At 46.4% G+C, this 19,641-nt stretch overlaps 2 protein-coding genes across 7 annotated transcripts in view; one reads left to right on the top strand and one right to left on the bottom strand.

Annotated features, from left to right (window-relative positions):
- LOC308703657 (uncharacterized protein) overlaps positions 1-19,641 on the top strand; it is a 24,728-nt gene continuing 5,087 nt past the window's right edge. Inside the window, exons 1-4 of one of the 2 annotated variants that reach the window (XR_014031731.1) lie at positions 1-117; positions 408-719; positions 7,903-8,096; positions 8,190-8,367. Coding sequence is in view for 1 of the 2 variants with exons in the window: in XM_081387385.1 (XP_081243511.1) it covers positions 1,206-7,166 (5,961 nt within the window). In the remaining variant the exon portion in view is untranslated. Of the gene's footprint in view, positions 118-407; positions 8,097-8,189; positions 8,368-19,641 lie in introns of those variants that run through there. The other variant, XM_081387385.1, reaches the window with a different exon arrangement.
- Positions 16,382-19,641, bottom strand: part of LOC308703658 (protein spire homolog 2) — a 27,307-nt gene continuing 24,047 nt past the window's right edge. For 4 of the 5 annotated variants that reach the window (XR_014031732.1, XM_081387388.1, XM_081387389.1 and 1 more), the window contains one exon: positions 16,383-16,816. Coding sequence is in view for 4 of the 5 variants with exons in the window: in XM_081387388.1 (XP_081243514.1) it covers positions 16,648-16,816 (169 nt within the window). In the remaining variant the exon portion in view is untranslated. Of the gene's footprint in view, positions 16,817-19,641 lie in introns of all 5 variants that reach the window. The other variant, XM_081387386.1, reaches the window with a different exon arrangement.

Genomic DNA, 19,641 nt, shown 5'->3' on the forward strand with positions numbered 1-19,641 from the left:
GACGCACACACGGAAGGAAAGGGAAAAAACCTCATGTCGCTCTAAAAACACTCTGAAGTCGGAAAACACTAAAGAAAAGGAGGGTATAATTAAGCACCTAGCTGGAACGGGAACAAGGTATTGTGTTTGGTTTGTTTAATGTTTATTTGCATTAATATGTAGGATAATTTATTCGACTTGAAGTGTTTAAATGTGTATCCGCTTATGTTATGTGAAGTTATGCTAACATAAACCTTTCAGCATTGTTAATACTGACTGAGGTAATGTCATAAAAGGGTTTTTATGAATGGCTATTTGTAATGTTGTTATATATTGTTATATATAATATACAATATATTGTTGAATGTGGCCTTCGGCTATGTTTGAGTTCGTAAGAGCTAATTTTATGTTATTTATCTGTCCTGTAGCTCTTACGGTGTTTCAAGGAGAAAAAGGTGTAAGAAATAAAGGCTTTTTGAAATATCAGTAAGCTTCACCATTGTCTGGCTGGGGTTTAGCTACAGTAAGAGCTTCACCCGCATCGATACTGACGACGTGTTGTCTACGACGGGCCACGGAGGGTCTTCACAGCGCCGGCTACAGTTTCTGCTACATCGTGTCAGCATGGACGCATCAAGCTGCATCTTCACGCCTCGCGCCTGACCTACGTTGGACAGCGGTCTCACAGATTCGGTGCAATGGTCAAGTACAGCCTCATTCACGGACATTGATGCAGGACTGTGAGTATTAACCCACTATTATACAGTCTATAGTACAGCAATAAGGCGAACAACGGATTAACGGCTTCTTGGACTGAACATTTAATACTTACCGACTCAGCAACGAGAGCAACAAAAAGCTGTGGTTACATTTGCACTCATGCCTGCGTGCATCCACATGGACTCTTTCTAATTAAGGACACATAGACATTTTTTTTATTTTTTATTTTTTGGACTTTGCGTTTATCCACTTAGTTAACTGTGTTTTTTGAGGACTTCACATTTTCATTTCTTGCATTTTGGATTTAAGAACTTTGATAACTTTGTTTATTGTGGTATTTACACTGACAGTTATTACAGTTATTTGAGTGTCTATATGTAAATGCATATGTGCTAACCACTTTAAACTGATGTTCTGATATTTTATGTTTATACAGTTCATAACGAGGGCTTTATTATATCTGCTAAGGGGTCTTCTGCCGTTAGAGTTTAAAATTTTAGGTGATAATGTCAGAGTCAGGTAATGAGATAGAGGTGGAGGAGCAGATGGCTGGTTATCAGCATGAAGATTTACAAGGTGAAGCCGACATAATGGTAGACTCTTCAGAGAGACCGTGTCTGAAGGAAACAAATGAAGCTAAACAACAAAGTCTAACTGATCTCCAAGGCAAGCTTAACAAGGATGACAATGCTCATGAAGGTCCAAGACGCTCTGAACGCACACGCCATCCTACAGAGAAGATGCGCGCACATCAATATGAAGAGGCCAAGAAAAAAGAGAAAAGGCTGTATGTCATGTACGAGCGATGGAAGCTCCACACACGGAAGGCAAGAGATCAGCTAAAGACTTATATGTCAGAGAGTCAGCTCTGGCCTCTCATTGAAGAGCTTAAGAAAGATAAAGAAGATGTAATGAACATTTATTATGAAATTCGAAATCTCACTACACCTTCCACCGACATAAGAAGAAGAGTTGATACGTGTGAATCGGTGACCACAGAAATCATCAACATTGCCTACAGCAGAGCTATAGATGATGAAAGCGGGTTTGATGAGCAGCAGGAAAGACACCGCCTTCATGAACTGCTCCGCCATGACTATGCAAAGTCTGTCTATGGATCCGCAGCTTCTTTTATAAGTCACAGCCAGTCTGACCACTACTCCATAACTTCAGTCATGACAGCAAAACGTGCAGATGCTGCTGCTGAACTAGCAGTGAAAGAAGCAAATTATCAGATGCTGCTAGAGGAAGAAAGGCAAAAGGAATCCATAAGAGAGTTAGAGGAACAACAACGCAAGGCTCTAGAGGTACAAAGGCGTGAGTTGGAGCGATTGCAGGCAGAGAAAGAGATACGGGCAGCTCAAGCCAAGTTGAGGATCTATGAAAAGGAGACAGAACACAAGGATGCTAACTATGTTAAAAGGGAAAGGAACATGGAAGCAAAGAATGTTCCTGTAACTACAGTGCCCCTCTCTCAAGTTGCATCGCCCCGTTGTACAGACATTCCCTCTCTCGCTCAGATCCTTCAAGACAACATAGCCTTAAATAGGCTTCCTGTTCCTGAGCCATTTGTCTTTAATGGCGATCCCATACAATTCATTGAATGGAAGGCAGCATTCACCTCACTCATTGATCAAAGGGCAATCACACCAGCTGAAAAACTATATTACCTGAAAAAATACGTTGGTGGCCCAGCACGGCAGGTTTTAGATGGCAACTTCTACCGAAATGACAATGAAGCATACCAAGACGCATGGGACAAACTGAACCGTCGCTTTGGTCAGCCATTCACCATTCAGAGAGCATTCAGAGAGAAGCTTACCAACTGGCCGAGAATTCCATCAAAGGATGCTGAAGGACTGAGACGCTTCTCAGATTTTCTGAATGCTTGTCAAGATGCCATGCCTTATGTCAAGGGTCTCGACATATTAAATGACTGGGAGGAGAATCGGAAGCTGGTTCACAAATTACCAGACTGGGCAGCTTTAAGCTGGAACCGACAAGTCACGCAAAGCCTAAATGAAAATCAAGAATTTCCAAGTTTCAAGGAGTTTGCTAGATTCACGTCAAACGAAGCTGAGATTGCCTGCAATCCCATTACGTCCTTTCATGCCCTTCGTTTATCAGATTCTATCACTGAGAAGAGAAATCTCAAAGACGTGAAGAAAAACAAGGCTAGTGTTCTTGCCACTCAAACAGTCACTGACAATGAGAACCATAAGTCAGAACAGAGGAAGGTTAAGACTTTATGTATCCTTTGTCAAGATAATAGACACCAGCTTCATGCATGCTCCAAGTTCACTGAGATGGTGTTGGTTGAGCGACGCAACTACATAAAGGAGAAGAAACTCTGCTATGGATGCCTGAAACCCGGCCACAGCGTGAGAGAATGCCGTCATCGTCATCTTTGTGACCACTGTAAGGGAAAGCATCCTACAGCCCTGCATGATGACAACTATAAAAGAGAAAGGTCTACAACAGAACCAGAGACAAATCGAGGCGCTGCTGCAACGTCACTCAGTGTAGCAGGTGAAGGCTCATCCAACACATCAATGGTGATACCGGTCTGGGTTTCATCTAAAAATGATCCAACGACTGAGAAACTTGTCTATGCACTACTCGACACTCAAAGCGACACTACGTTTATTGACCAAGAAGTGAGTGATGGTCTTAATGCTGACAAGTATCCAGTGAAACTGAAGTTGACGACTATGAGTGGTAAGGATACAGTGCTCACAAGCGAAGGTGTTTCTGGACTTCGTGTTAGAGGATATAGTTCCGCAGTTCAAGTTGATCTTCCGGTCGCCTATACAAAAGACTGCATACCCGTTAACCGCTCTCACATTCCCACTTGTGAGACGGCTAAACAATGGAGTCATCTTGCAGAAATAGTGGATGAAATCCAACCACTGAAGGACTGTGTAGTAGGTCTTTTGATCGGCTACAACTGCTCAAGAGCTATGGCACCAAGACAAGTCCTTTTAGGAGAAGACGAGGAACCCTACGCTGTAAGGACGGATTTAGGATGGAGTATTGTAGGGCGCTCACTACAAACCCATGATGCGTTGAGCACACATCATTTGTGTCACAGAATTACAGTTAAGGAGCTACCTCCGATAACTCCTACTGACGTCATTCGCATTTTAGAGTCTGACTTCAAAGATGGCAGTGACGACAGCAAAATTGTGTCACAAGACGACATCACATTCCTCAACATACTGGATGAGGGAATAAGGAAAAATATACATGGCCATTATGAGATGCCTCTGCCCTTCAAAACCAGACCCAGTTTGCCTGACAACAAAGGCTCAGCTATGACACGCCTCCTTCACCTTAAAAGGAAATTGCAACGGGATGAAAGGTATAAGAAGCATTATGTTGAGTTCATGGAGGAGGTCATCGGAAACGGAGATGCTGAGCAGGTCAAGGATGGTGGGAGTGAAGGCGAGAGATGGTACATTCCCCATCATGGTGTGCACCATGCGAAGAAGCCAGATAAACTTCGTGTAGTGTTCGATTGCTCTGCCAGATACAAAGGAACAAGCTTGAATGATCACCTCCTCTCTGGGCCTGACATGTTGAACAACTTAAGTGGAGTTCTCATCCGTTTCCGACAGCACCCCGTTGCATTGATGTGCGACATTCAGAAGATGTTCCATCAGTTTCACGTGGTCGAAGCTGATCGCAACTTCCTGCGCTTTCTTTGGTGGAAGCAAGGAGATTTGAACTCACAGCCCAGCGAGTTTCGCATGAAAGTGCATCTGTTCGGTGCAGCTTCCTCTCCAGGATGTGCAAATTATGGGATGAAACATCTAGCTAAGGAGAATCGTGACATATACACTCAAGGCTCGAGATTTGTTATGAGGGACTTTTATGTAGATGATGGGCTCGCAAGTGTTGAAAACACTGAAGATGCTATTCAGCTTGCCAGGGAAGCTCGTGAACTCTGTGCCATGGGTGGTCTCCGTCTACATAAGTTTGTGTCTAATGACAGAAAGGTATTAGAGAGTATACCACAATCCGAACGAGCAACCAATGTGAAGGATATGGATCTCGCATTTGATGATTTGCCACTTGAGAGAGCTCTCGGGATTCAATGGGATGTGGAGTCTGACTGCTTCAGGCTTAACGTCAGCCTCAAAGAACAGCCTGCAACTCGACGCGGCATTTTATCTACAGTGGCTTCTCTGTACGATCCTCTTGGGTTTGTGGCGCCAGTCGTCCTCAAAGCGAAGATCATTCTTCAGGAGATGTGCAGACGGGGTACTGGCTGGGACGATCCTCTCACTGACGAGCTTCGCCCAAAATGGGAACAATGGAGAAGTGATCTAGCCCACTTAGATAATTTCACCATATCCCGTACCTACTCACCTGCTGGATTTGGAAGGGTCTCAAAGACAGAGCTGCATCACTTTTCTGATGCCAGTATGAAGGGTTATGGCCAGTGTTCATACCTGCGACTCCAAAACGAAGAGGGTGATATTCATTGTGCCTTAGTTGTAGGAAAATCACGTGTCTCTCCAACCAAGGTCACAACCATCCCAAGATTAGAATTAACAGCAGCAGTTGTTTCAGTGAAGATAAGCAACATGCTTAAGGAGGAATTGGGATGTATTAATGCCGAGGAGTTCTTCTGGACCGACTCTAAAGTGGTCTTAGGTTATATAAGAAACGAAGCACGACGATTTCACACGTTTGTGGCTAACCGGGTTCAGAAGATTCAGCTCAGCTCAGCCCCACAACAGTGGCGATATGTCCCAACAAATGAGAATCCTGCTGACCATGCTTCTCGGGGCTTAACTGCCAGTGAGTTTTTGTCATCCACGTGGCTCACTGGGCCCAAGTTCCTATGGAACAAGGAAATAAAGCTGGTTACAGATGAAATACCAGAGTTAACCGTCGGAGATCCAGAGGTCAGGAGTGTTCTAGCGCTCAGTACCAAAACCACTGAATGCGTGAGCCTAGTTGATCGCTTGTCTAAGTTCTCATCATGGTCGCTAGCTACGCGAGCAGTTGCACGCATTCTCAGGCGCATAAGCAAGAACAGATCAAACAGTCTCACCACTGTAACAGAACGAGAAGAGGCAGAACATTGCTTAATCAAAGATCTGCAGAAAAATGTGTATCAAGAAGAGTTGAAACTGCTGAGCAAAGGGATCCCTCTACCACATCACAATCCGTTACATGCTCTTGACGCTTTTCTCCACGACGACGGTGTCCTCAGGGTGGGAGGGAGGCTGTGCAATTCCTCTCTTCCCAACTTCATCAAGCACCCTGCAATCATTCCCAAAGATCATCACATCACGAGGATGATTATTGCCTATCACCACGAGAAGATGAAACATCAAGGTAAAGGTCTTACCATTAATGAAATAAGGCGCAGCGGCTACTGGATTACAGGAATCAACCGGGCAGTTGCATCCTACATTCGTCAATGTGTCACCTGTAGACGGCAACGCAAACCTATGGAAGAGCAAAGGATGGCCGATCTACCCCCTGAACGGTTGGAGCCATCACCTCCCTTCACTTTCTGCGGCATGGACTGCTTCGGGCCATTCCTTACAAAACAAGGAAGAAAAGAGAACAAAAGGTACGGTCTTCTTTTCACTTGCCTTAGTTCCCGTGCTGTTCATATTGAGGTTCTTGAAGACATGTCGACAGATGCCTTCATAAATGGCCTTCGATGTTTCATCGCCATACGTGGTGCTGTTCGTCAGATCAAGTCTGATCAAGGAAGCAACTTCGTAGGAGCCAAAAATGAGTTTAGAGAAGCTCTAAGGGAAGTCGATGCAGACCGTCTGGCTGTATTTCTTGCAGAGAAGCAGTGCGACTTCAGCATGAACGCACCCCATTCTAGCCATGCCGGAGGAGTTTGGGAAAGACAAATAAGGACAGTGAGAAGCGTTCTAAGGTCCACTCTTGCCCTTTCCTCTGGTAGACTAAATGATGCTTCACTACGGGCCTTTTTCTATGAGGCTATGGCTATAGTCAACAGTCGTCCTCTGACTGTTGACAATCTCAGTGACCCCCATAGCCTCGAACCACTCACCCCTAATCATCTTCTGACGATGAAATCTGTCCAAGCCTTGCCTCCTCCTGGTGAATTCGTCAGAGAAGATGTGTATGGCAAGAAAAGGTGGAGACATGTTCAGTATCTCGCAGAACAGTTCTGGAGTCGATGGCGAAAGGAATACCTTGCCAACATTGCTCTCAGACAACGCTGGCATGCTCCAAGAAGAAATTTACAAGTAGGAGATATTGTAATCATGAAAGGAGAGGATGTGCACAGGAATGAGTGGAGATTGGGTAGAGTTTCAGAAACCACTACTGACAAAGATGGACTTGTACGGAGAGTTAAAATTCAGCTTGGTGACAGTAAGCTTGGCAAGAAAGGTGAGCGTCTTCACAAGGTGTCCGAAGTTGAGCGCCCAGTCCAGAAGCTTGTTCTGCTGCTGGAGACTAACTAAATCTGCTCCTTCCCTCCATAGCGCATAATATTACATAGTTGTAGTTAAGTTTCCAACTTTGGCATAAGTTGTCTTTGTTCTTATACGGGCTCAGGGAAGGCAATTTTTAGTTAAAATCATTCGTGCCTAATGTAGTCTGTGTACCGTTCCATTATTCACTCATGATTGGTGGGAGTGTAACTAACTCTAAAGAAAGAGTAAATTAATAATTACTTTCGAACTTTATTTTATTAGTCTCCTCTGTTAATGTAGCGAGTCCTTTATTTCCGCCTCCATAGTGGAACGTTAATTTCGCATTTAGAAAGGTGGGACTTGTTAGAGAGACGCACACACGGAAGGAAAGGGAAAAAACCTCATGTCGCTCTAAAAACACTCTGAAGTCGGAAAACACTAAAGAAAAGGAGGGTATAATTAAGCACCTAGCTGGAACGGGAACAAGGTATTGTGTTTGGTTTGTTTAATGTTTATTTGCATTAATATGTAGGATAATTTATTCTTGAAGTGACTTGAAGTGTTTAAATGTGTATCCGCTTATGTTATGTGAAGTTATGCTAACATAAACCTTTCAGCATTGTTAATACTGACTGAGGTAATGTCATAAAAGGGTTTTTATGAATGGCTATTTGTAATGTTGTTATATATTGTTATATATAATATACAATATATTGTTGAATGTGGCCTTCGGCTATGTTTGAGTTCGTAAGAGCTAATTTTATGTTATTTATCTGTCCTGTAGCTCTTACGGTGTTTCAAGGAGAAAAAGGTGTAAGAAATAAAGGCTTTTTGAAATATCAGTAAGCTTCACCATTGTCTGGCTGGGGTTTAGCTACAACAAGACCTCTGAACGTGTCCTGTGGTTTCTGGCACCAAGACATTAGCAGCAGATCCTTCAAGTCCTGCAACTCGCTCGGCGGGGCTTCCATGGATCAGGTTTGTTGGTCCAGCACACCCCAATTTGGGAATTTTTTAGGCCAAGGCAACACCTTAAACTCTTTGTCATGTTCCCCAAATCCATTATTGCAGTGTGGCAGGGTGCATTATCCCGCTGAAAGAGGCCACTAGGCAAGTGGCACATGTACAATTTGCATCCACATGAATGGCCAGACCCAGGGATTCCCAGCAGAACATTGACCAGAGCTTCACACGCCCTCCACCAGCCTGCCTTCTTCCCATAGTGCACCTGCTGCCATCACTTCCCCAGGTAAGCATCCATATGATCTAAAAGAAAACGTGATCCATCAGACCAGGCGGCCTTTCGTCCATTGCACCGTGGTCCAGTTCTGATGCTCATATGACCATTGGAGACTCTTTTGGTGGTGGGCAGGGGTGATTATGGGCACCCTGACTGGTCTGCATCTACACCGCAATCTGGGATGCACTGTGTTCTGACACCTATCATGGGCAGCGTTACGGTTTTCAGAAATCTGAGCTACAGCAGCTCTTCTGTGTGATCAGACCAGACCGGCTAGCCTTCGCGCCCCGAGGCCTTGGGCTCCCATGACCCTGTCGTCTGCCCATCACTATCCGGCCCTTAATGCCGAGTTCAGACTGCATGATTTTAGCCCCGATTTTGGCTCGCCGACAGGTTTTGAGAAATCGCTGACAAATGCCCGAAATCACAGGCAAATCGGTGCTCGTTCACGCGAGTGACAATCACGCAGTGTGAATGAGCAAAGACGCGATCTGAGAGAATCACCGACGAGTCGCCGACGCCCGTGAGATATTTGGCATGCTAAATATCTGGACCTGTCGGCGATTCAAAATCCTGCTGTGTGAAAGTGTTCTGACTGAAAACTACATCGGCGATGACCAACAGCCAATGAGAGCAAGATACAGAGCAGCGGGGAGTTCGGGGAGGAGTTATAGACCACAATATCAGTATTTTAATAGATATATTTACAATTATATCAAACAGAAACAAAGCACAAACATTTGCTTGACCAGCAGCAACAGCAACACATTGCAACATTATTTATTTACCCCAAACTCTCTTTGCAGAACACAGTCCTTGCTCCCCTTGTCTTCCCAGCCATTTCCTCATGCATAATGTTTTTCTTTTTCCCCTTTTCGCTGCAAATCAGTGCACAGGTAATTTGGATCGCAAGCTTCTTGCAGGCTATCATTTTTAATAACAATTTAAAACTCGCGCGAGAACTGCGGTCTTACGCACGCAGGATTTTGCGTTACTTCCTTATCACTTCTCGCGTGTGTTTGGTTGCGAAACGTAGTTTGCGGACCAGACAGAAGTTGTCGGCGATTCTTCCTCATGAAAGTCATGCAGTGTGAAACAATAGGTTACTGTCGTAACCCCGGTTCTCTGAAACATCGAGTGGAGAGATCCACCTATGGGAAGGGCATCCGTACCTGACCTCTGCAGAAGCATCCAATTGCACTAAGTCTGGCTAGACAGACAGAAGCGCGCAGCCAATGCCCGGTAAGGCCACACCCCTTACCTAGGCATATAACTTCTCCGCGCGCTGCTATTCCTCAGTAAGTATATTCGCTTCTCGTGCGGCAAGCGGGGCAACGCTGGTGGATCTCTCCACTCGATGTTTCAGAGAACCGGGGTTACGACAGTAACCTATTGTTCTCTTTCATCATCTCGTTTCGAGATCCACCTATGGGAGAGACATGGACAGCTCCCCGATTGCCCAATACACTCACAGTGAGGTTCTGAAGGCCAGAGAAGGACGGTCACCTCAGAGAGGCGGTGCCTGACACGTCCCACAAACATGACCCTGCAAGGGTGATGCCACGCTAAACTGCTGTGGACAAGCAGGGCATGAAACATGCATGAGACACATACATGATAATGGCCCCCACACCACCAATGCACATGGCTAAACCCAAGAAGGAATGCGAATGCTTGGTAACAGGAATGAACATGGCCAGCCGGCCTATTCACTCCTTGTTGGTTAACCCAACGGGGCTGTGGGAAAGGGCTAAGAGGACCCTACCCCTAGGACCGAGTGTGCCACCGAGGTTCTGGTGACATCCAACCGGTAGTAACGCTCAAAGGTATGAGGAGAGGCCCAACTGGCCGCGGAGCAGATGTCCTGCAGTGGCACTCCCCTGAACAAAGCCCAAGAGGGGGCTAAGCCCCTTGTGGAATGAGCTCTGATGCCCCCTAGGGGCTGCACTCCCTTTGCTTCATAAGCCATAGTATAGCGTCCACAAGCCAATGTTAGAGGCACTGCTTTGAAATGGGACTCCCCTTTGTGCGGGGGGAGCCCTTGAAACAAAGAGCTCTTGCGGAAAGCACTGGTCCTGGTCATATGCTTGCAGAGCACGGACGAGACACAGAGCATTCAGCCCCTGATCCTCCGGGGAGGCAAAAAGGTGGAGGGTGAAAAGCGGATAGCTCCAAAACCTCTGAAGTGAACGCAGGGAAGCATTTCGGCATGACGGCCGGGTTAGGCTTAAGGGAAACCCTATCTCCACTTAGGGAGAATTTGGCACGAGGGGTGAACCAAGAGTGCATATAGCTCACTGACCCGTTTAGCAGATGCCAAGGCCAAGAGCAAAGCTGTCTTGAGGGACAGCAGCTTAAGGGAAATACTCCCCAGAGGCTCAAAAAATACAGAGGCCGTGCTTCCAGCACCATGGAGAGGTCCCACTCTGGAACAGATCTCCTGATGACCAGCAAAGAGCGGCGTGCACCCTTCATAAAACTGCGGGTTAGAGGGTGTGACGGTGGAGCCCACAAAACCCACATGATAGGCTGAAATCGCAGCCAGGTAGACCTTAATGGTGGAAAAGAACCTGCCTCTTTCCATAAGGTCTTGCATGAAACACAAAATATCAGGCACCGAGCACTGATAAAATGTGAGACCACGCCCATCACACCACCCTTTGAACACTTGCCACTTACAGCCATTTAGGGATCGTGTGGAAACGGCCCTGGCATTCTGAGTAGTGGCGATTACACAAGGCGGGAGCTAGAGGTCTGCGCGGGACTGTTTTTTAGGTCCCGCTCCCGCCCGCTCCCGCTGGGGTTATATCCCGCACCCACCCGTTCCCGCTATATATACACTATTTGTTCACCCGCTGTCTGCTTAGAATAATTTTCTTCCCGACCCGACCATCCCGCTTTAATATAGATCTCCCAGAATTTCACATGTAGCCTACATTTTCACAGAGAAAATAAAAATGTAGTCTGCACAAACATTTTTTTATTATTATTTTATTCGCCTTGTCAATATACAAAATTTAACATTTTGCTGCAGACAGTAGTAGGGGAAAAAATATCGCAGCGAAAAAAAAGAAGAAGTGTAGGCTATTATTTTTATTCGTATTATCAAAATTCGTAACATTTTGCTGTTAGGCAAATACAATCAATGCATGACAGAAAGAACCGTTACTGGTCCGTGCGTGCAGCGCGTGCATAACGGTCCTGATTAGCCTACATGGCAGACCCTGTTGGTCGATAAGATTAAGATTAGGTAAAGCGAAGATATGCTGTTCTGAAAGAACGTCGGCGTCGGGAACGTGATATTGAATGACCGACCGCTCCCGTTCAAATTACACCAGAGTTACCGACCGCTACCGTTTTTTAGTCGGAAATTTAATCCCGCGGCGCAAAATATCTGGTCGGGTCCCGCGGATCCCGCGGGACAGCCGCGGGAATGCAGACCTCTAGCGGGAGCCCCAGTGCATTTAGGTTCGTCCTCTCACGGGCCAGGCCCAGAGGGCCACCCTATCCGGGTGGGGGTGGTAAATCTCACCTTTAGCTTGGGACAGTATGTCCATGCGAGGGGGGAGGCGCCATGGCTCGGCGTATAACAGAGGGATTATCTCTGCCAGCCACGGGGCTTTGGGCCACCTGGGTGCTATCAGAATGAGAGACAGGCTGTGCTCTCTCACCCTGGCCAGTGTGAAATTATCAGGCACAGGGGAGAAAAAGTATACAGCTGCACTTTGGGCCATGGGTGGGCCAGTGTGTCTGCCCCGAGGGGCGCGTCCATGTCCTTTAGCGAGAAGCACATAGGACAATGGTGGTTTTCGCGCAAGGCGAAAAGATCTATGGCTGCCTGTCCAAATCTCATCCATAGCATCTTCACTATCTGCGGGTGAAGACGCCAATCCCGTAGATTGGGTTTCCCCTCTATAGCAGATCCGGTGCCTCTGTTCAGAATGCCCAGAACATGAGTCACGCGTAATGACAGAAAAACCCGTCTGCTCCACATCAAAAGCCTGTAAGCTAGAGCGTGGAGTTTCGACGAGCGCATGCCACCCTGACGGTTGGTATAAGCCACTGCCGTGGTATTATCGCACCGTACTAGAACGGGATGTCCCTGCAGGCGAGGCAGAAAATGATTCAGAGCTTTCCAAATGGTAAAAGCTCTAAATAGTAAATGTGCGCTGAACGTAGTCTGCTCAGCCACAGACCGTTCAGCATTCTGCCATCCTGGGTGGTTCCCCAGCCTGTTAAGGACGCATCTGTCGTCACAACTTTACGCATCGTAACTGTCCCAAGGGGGGTTCCCCGTGCATAAAAGTTCTCGCTCTCCCAATGGCGCAGGGCCGCCGAGCAGGCACGGCTCACCGTTACAGAGCGGCAGAGATTGTGAATCGGGCTGAAATGTAGTGACAAAACCCATTTCGTGAACGCTCTCATTCTCAGGAGACCCATTGGCACAACTTGGATAGATGAAGCCATGAGACCCTGCAGCCTGAGGCATGTGCGATATTGTACTCTCGCCCCTTCTCTGAACTGAGACAGACAGTCCATCAGTGAGCGAACGCACTCTTGAGAGAGACGCGCTCGCATGGAGACTGAGTTCAATTCCAAGCCCAGGAAAATGACATTCTGACTGGGAGTCAGATTGCTTTTGCTCGCATTCACCTTGAACCCGAGGGATGTGATGTGCGCGAGCACCCGGCCGGTGTCCAGCGACACCTTCTCCTTCGATTTGGCTATGATGAGCCAATCGTATATGTAAATCAGAATTCTCAGCCCTGATAGTCTCAGGGGCGCCACGCCCGCCTCCGCACACAGACAGAAAGTTCGGGGACTCAAATTGCGCCCGAACGGAAGAACTGTGAATTCGTAACAAATGCCTTGGTAGGCGAAACGAAGATATTTCCTGTGTGGAGGGTAGATGCTTATGTGAAAGAAAGCATCTTTCTGATCGACTGATGTGAACCAGTCGTTCTGCTTTATGGCACGGGCGAGAGAGCCTTGTGTCACATTCTGAAATTGTATTTAGACAAATGTTTGTTCAACACTTGAAGGTCCAATATAGGGCGGGGGGCGCCACGCCTTTTAGATAATGAAAATACCAGGAATAAAAACCATGGTTTATCAGATTGGGTGGCACCATCTGAATCGCTCCCTTGTTTAGGAGGGAGGAAATTTCCTCTTTCAGAATGTGTGAGGCGTTTTCTTCTGTGTGAGAAGAGAGAACACCGGTGAAAAGCGGAGGTTATATTGCAAACTGCAGCCTGTATCCCTGGGTTACGGTACGCAAAACCCACTTGTGCGCTGAAGCGGCTTGCCAAGCCGCTTCGTGACTCGAGAGCGCCCCCGCTCGGACCGGAGCGGGGCTGCATGGGCCCCGCTGGTTCATTTGTGATGCAAAGGCGCCATCTAGTGGGCACACTAGAGGCGACATGCAGGGGTTTGGAGGGATTTCCTCTCTCTGCAGTGAGACGTTTTCTCTGCAGAGAGAGGTCTTCTTTCCAAAACGTATTCATTTGATTTGTAACTTTGTGTGTTTTGTGTTGGGCAAACACTGGGGCTGAAAGCCTTTATTGACAGAGTGAAGGGGACATAGTGTGGTGTCCACTGTGCTAAACTTTCCCTCACAAAGTGCCCCCTGATTTTTAAGTGGGGGGAAAACACACATCACCTGAACACATGAACTGGGCAGTCTCAAGTGCAGGCAGAAAAATAATATCCGCGGAGAGAGATACTCTCTCTGTAACGGATTTATTTAATTTGTTTGTTTTAAAGTGTTATTTAGTTATGTGTGTGTTTTGTGTTGGGGAACACAGGGGCCGAAGCCTTCCACACACAACGCCCACTAAAAACACATGAGCTGGGCAGCCACAACTGAGCTGTGTGAGCCGAGCTGGTTGATTTGTGAGGCAATGGCGCCCTCTTGTGGACAGACTCAGGGCGACATGCATGGGATCAGAGAGATTTGTTCTCTATGTTGGCAGATATATAAATCTGCACGAATTCATTTGATTCGTTTGTTAAATGTGTTGTTTAGTAATGTGTGTGTTTTGTGTTGGGTAACACAGGGGCAGAAGCCTTCCACACGTAACGTCCACTAAAACACATGAGCTGGGCAGCCACAACTGAGCTGTGTGAGCCGAGCTGGTTGATTTGTGAGGCAATGGCGCCCTCTTGTGGACAGACTCAGGGCGACATGCATGGGATCAGAGAGATTTGCTCTCTATGTTGGCAGATATATAAATCTGCACGAATTCATTTGATTCGTTTGTTAAATATGTTGTTTAGTAATGTGTGTGTTTTGTGTTGGGAAAACACTGGGGCCGAAGCCTTTAATAACTGGGTGAGGGGAACCAAGTGCGTGCGGTGTGGTTACACTGTACTTTCCTCACGACAGCATCACTAAACACACGGGCTGGGCAGCCACGAGACGGGATTAACCGACCGTCCGCGGGAGACCCTGTGTCTTTTGGACAGGGGTTCCGGGACCGGGAGAGAATCCGGAGGGCTCGTGGCCCGTGAAAGCGGGCTCGATACTCCCAACGGTCGAACAACAGGCAGGCTGCTTGCGTTCGGGGCCGCCTTCCTAGGAAGGCATAAATTGAAAGCCTCAACACGTAGTCGTAACACATAAAGGCCCGTAAGACCGTGTTAACAGCCGTGCTATGAGCTTCGCGAACGCTGGAAAAAACGTTTTTAAGAGTTGTTTCCACCTCTGGGGCTGGCCACACAATGTTGAGACGAACGGCCACTCGCTCACAACTACAGGAGGATGTAACGTTACTGAGGCAAAGCCGCGTGAGCGCTAGCCTAGTGAACGTTAAAAGGACCGCGTCATCCCCGTCATCGGAACCGGCCGGTTCGTCAACGAGAGTGAGGTTTTCCCGCGAATATGTCCTCTTCAGGGAATGCGGATTGGGCTGATGTCAGCTCAAATATTTTATTAGAGAGGTGGCGCTCCGGGAGTCCCCCGGTAGCGCGTCATCATCACCGTGTCCTCCATCCGAGTCAGAAAGGCCGAGCACGGCACGCTGGGTCGTGCAACTAAAAGCCGGCTTAGTAAAAGCTAACGTTACATGGACAGCAATTACAATGACCGCAATTCTCCGGGTTCTTCAAAGCTTCTTGAGCGTGTAAAGCCCAAGCAGACCGCGCAGAAGGAGAGGGTCCTTAGCGGCGATGAGAGAACCACACGCGGCCAGGCAGGCTCGTCGTGATAGGCTGTTCCCCGGAGAAGCGGCGGTTAGACGGTCACATAGCCATGGGCGGGCCAGCGGTGAAGAACTCTGAAAAATCTGTGGCAGGCAGCCATGTAAGGAGGAGCAGGTGAAGGACAGCGAGAGCGCGGGCGGCTCCGGATGCAAAAAAACACAGCGGATAGGCTGAAGAAACGACTGTCACTCACGTCTGGCGGAGGCTGATCAGGCGATATGTCCTCCTGAAGACTCGAAAGTGAGCAGCGTAACGTTAATCCAACCGAACTGTGTCAGTGCAGAGATCGCGAGAAGCGAATGTCAACTGAGGAATAGCAGCGCGCGGAGAAGTTATATGCCTAGGTAAGGGGTGTGGCCTTACCGGGCATTGGCTGCGCGCTTCTGTCTGTCTAGCCAGACTTGGTGCAATTGGATGCTTCTGCAGAGGTCAGGTACGGATGCCCTTCCCATAGGTGGATCTCGAAACGAGATGATGAAAGAGAACCTCCTGTCGGCGATGCATCGTGCAGTGTGAACACACCAGCAACTGAATGTTACCCTGGATAGTCATGCAGTGTGAAAAGAACAGTTACCCGACTACTTTGAAAATCGTGCAGTCTGAACTCGGCATTAGTCGCTCTTGTTAAGGCATCTTTTCACCTGCTTCCAACACTTGAAATTCAACAACTGACTGTTCACTTGTCAGGTGCCATCGTAATGATATAGTCAATGTCATTCATTTGACCTGTCAGTGGTTTAAATGTTGTGGCTGATCAGTGTGTTTCTTAGAGGAAAATTTGACAAACCTATAGACGCTATACACAAAGAAAAGGTCACCGGAATAAAAAGTATGACATTTAATTTAATTTGAATTTCTTTTATACCACTACTGCGCTCCACATGCATACAAACGTTTTAGTAAAAATATTCAGCACATTTATTTAATTTTGTTCACAATGTAAAACCAAAAAAAATTAGCAAAATGGTGAAAAAGAAACGTTTCGAACCAACATGGTGCCGCACTATGAACAACCCAACAACAACAAAAAACAAACACCGCTGATATACAAATAAAGGAACAGATTAAAGTGATGAAAAGGGAGGGTGGTCATATCTCCTGAGAGTCTTTGATGGGACAGCTGGACAGAACAGAGTCACAGGCCTTCGATAAATCCTTCTGGCAGCTCACACAGATGTCCTGACTGTACCAGTCGCGCATGGCCCGAGCGTGAACAGATGTCGAGTCCTTCCCGCACGACACGAGAACCAGAGGAATCCTGTGGCAAAGAGCAGACAAACATTACACAGAGTACAGTAGAGTATCGATCACATACAACTGATAAACACATTAATGAAAACACCCAGGTCGGACCAATCTGTGCATAATCATTCAGCAAGAGATGAAATCGGATGTATTTGAGAGATTGTAGTCAAATGTCCAGTCTTTCTATATCGATGGCCATATTAATAAAGAGCGAAACTGGAATCATAACAAAGCTTCTTGTTTTTAAACGTTATTAACAAAAAACTGAGAACATTATCAAATTAACCATTCATTTTTCTATTCAAGACTTAAAATATATGTTCTTCAATAAAAAAAAAAGTTAGAGGCGGAAAAAAGAAATGTATCTTGATGTGTGTTTTTAGTAAGTTTCTTTATAATTAAATAATTTATATAAGATGTCAAGTCTCAAATGATGAAAAGGATTTTTTCCTTTGGCTGTGAACAAGACCAAAATAGCCATGTTTACATGTAACAATCAGACTGAAAAGCCTTCATGTAAACACCTCAATCGATCCGAATGAAATTTCAATGGGAATGGAAGGGGTGGGTGTAAACCTGCTCATAAACGTTTGAATCAGACTGTTTTCATATGTTTTACATCTTGCAACATGCATATCTTATTCAGTCTTTTCCACAGGCCAGTTTACTATAAAAAAAATAACAAGTTATTATTTCTGAAAATAACCATAAATAGTGCAGTTCAACCGAGTGGAAACCTTCCAGTCTCTCTCTTGAAGCTCATATGGAAGTGACTTAAACTGCAATTTAGCCACTGGCCGCTATAGACAGGCTGCAAAAGAGTCAATTCCATATATCCCTCATGTTAAAATGCCCAACTTTACAGCAGAACAAAATATGTTTACAGCCTGGTACAAAAATTGGTTTGTCTATATAGCTAATTTTTCCCTTCATGAAAACTGAGGGGGGTGAATATTTTTTATAACTCATCGGTTTAAATTATATTAAGCCTTAAAGTTCTGCATAATTAAGGGCGTGGTCACTTGATTGACAGGTGGATTGCCGCTGCTGTCACTAGTAGCCGTTTATCTGCTGTCTGTTAGCGTCACGTCACCTCAGCTAATCCCAGCTGCTGAACTTGGCATCCCTGCCGTGTTTGTACGTTTTTTTTTTTTTTCAGGATTATTTCATACAATTTAATGCGATGCCGCGCTGACTGACATGTATGCACATGAATCAGTCACACGCTCAGAGCAGCATCACGATACAGTCTCACTTTTAGCTATGTCTTAACTATTATAATATATAATATATACTGCCAAGATGGCGACGGCTGGCTCCGCCTACTTTTGGCTTAAATGCTCTTCAGAAAACTACGGGTGACGTCACGGACACAGTCCATATTTTTTTTTACAATCTATGAGTTCAACATGCATATGTTTGTAGCCTATGCTAAATATGTTTAGGTGTGGGCGGTGTGAACAAAAAAAAAAAATTGTACACACTCACCTGGCCACTTTAGCTACACCTGTTCAATTTCTCATTAACGCAAATATCTAGCAACTCAATGCATTTAGGCATGCTACAGACATAGTCAAGACAATCTGCTGAAGTTTAAACTGTGCATCAGAATGAAGAAAGGTGATTTAAAAATACTTTGAACGGGGCATGGTTGGTGCCAGATGGGCTGGTCTGAGCATTTCAGAATTTCTGCTGAACGTTCAACCTTGAAGCAGAAGAGCATCTCTGAACACTCAACACGACCAACCTTGAAGCAGAAGAGCATCTCTAAACCCACAACACTTCCAACCTTGAAGCAGAAGAGCATCTCTGAACACTCAACACGTCCAACCTTGAGGCAGAAGAGCATCTCTAAACACTCAACACGACCAACCTTGAAGCAGAAGAGCATCTCTAAACCCACAACACTTCCAACCTTGAAGCAGAAGAGCATCTCTAAACACTCAACACGTACAACCTTGAGGCAGAAGAGCATCTCTGAACGCTCAACACGACCAACCTTGAGGCAGAAGAGCATCTCTGAACGCTCAACACGACCAACCTTGAGGCAGAAGAGCATCTCTGAACACTCAACACGTCCAACCTTGAAGCAGAAGAGCATCTTTGAACGCTCAACACATCCAACCTTGAAGCAGAAGAGCACCTCTGAACGCTCAACACGACCAACCTTGAAGCAGAAGAGCATCTCTGAACACTCAACACGACCAACCTTGAAGCAGAAGACCATCTCTGAACACTCAACACGACCAACCTTGAAACAGAAGACCATCTCTGAACACTCAACACGTCCAACCTTGAAGCAGAAGACCATCTCTGAACGCTCAACACGACCAACCTTGAAGCAGAAGAGCATCTCTGAACACTCAACACGACCAACCTTGAGGCAGAAGAGCATCTCTGAACACTCAACACGACCAACCTTGAGGCAAAAGAGCATCTCTGAACCCACAACACGCCCAACCTTGAGGCAGACGGGCTACAGCAGCAGAAGACACACCGGTGCCACTCCTGTCTGATAAGAACAGGAAACTGAGGCTACAATTCACACATTATGTCGAGTCATTACCCCCACCAAAGGGAATGAGTCAAAGTGTAGGGAGGTTGCATCCAGCCCGTATCCATCGTCATGTGGAGCAACCATTTCGGACAGGAACCCTCGGCCGATGTACATCGTGTGTATGGGCCCGAAATACGCTCAAAGGTCTCTTTCGGAGCCACAAATATGCAAATATCTCTTTTTGGGATACGTCAATGGTTTTAGAGGCCCTTTCTCAACACCCTTATGAGCCGTTGGAAGGCATAGGGTTGAAGTTTCTCTTAAGACGGCACTGCTTGTAG

This window comes from Scardinius erythrophthalmus (assembly GCF_964197995.2).
Source record: "Scardinius erythrophthalmus genome assembly, chromosome: 15".
NCBI lineage: Eukaryota > Metazoa > Chordata > Actinopteri > Cypriniformes > Leuciscidae > Scardinius > Scardinius erythrophthalmus.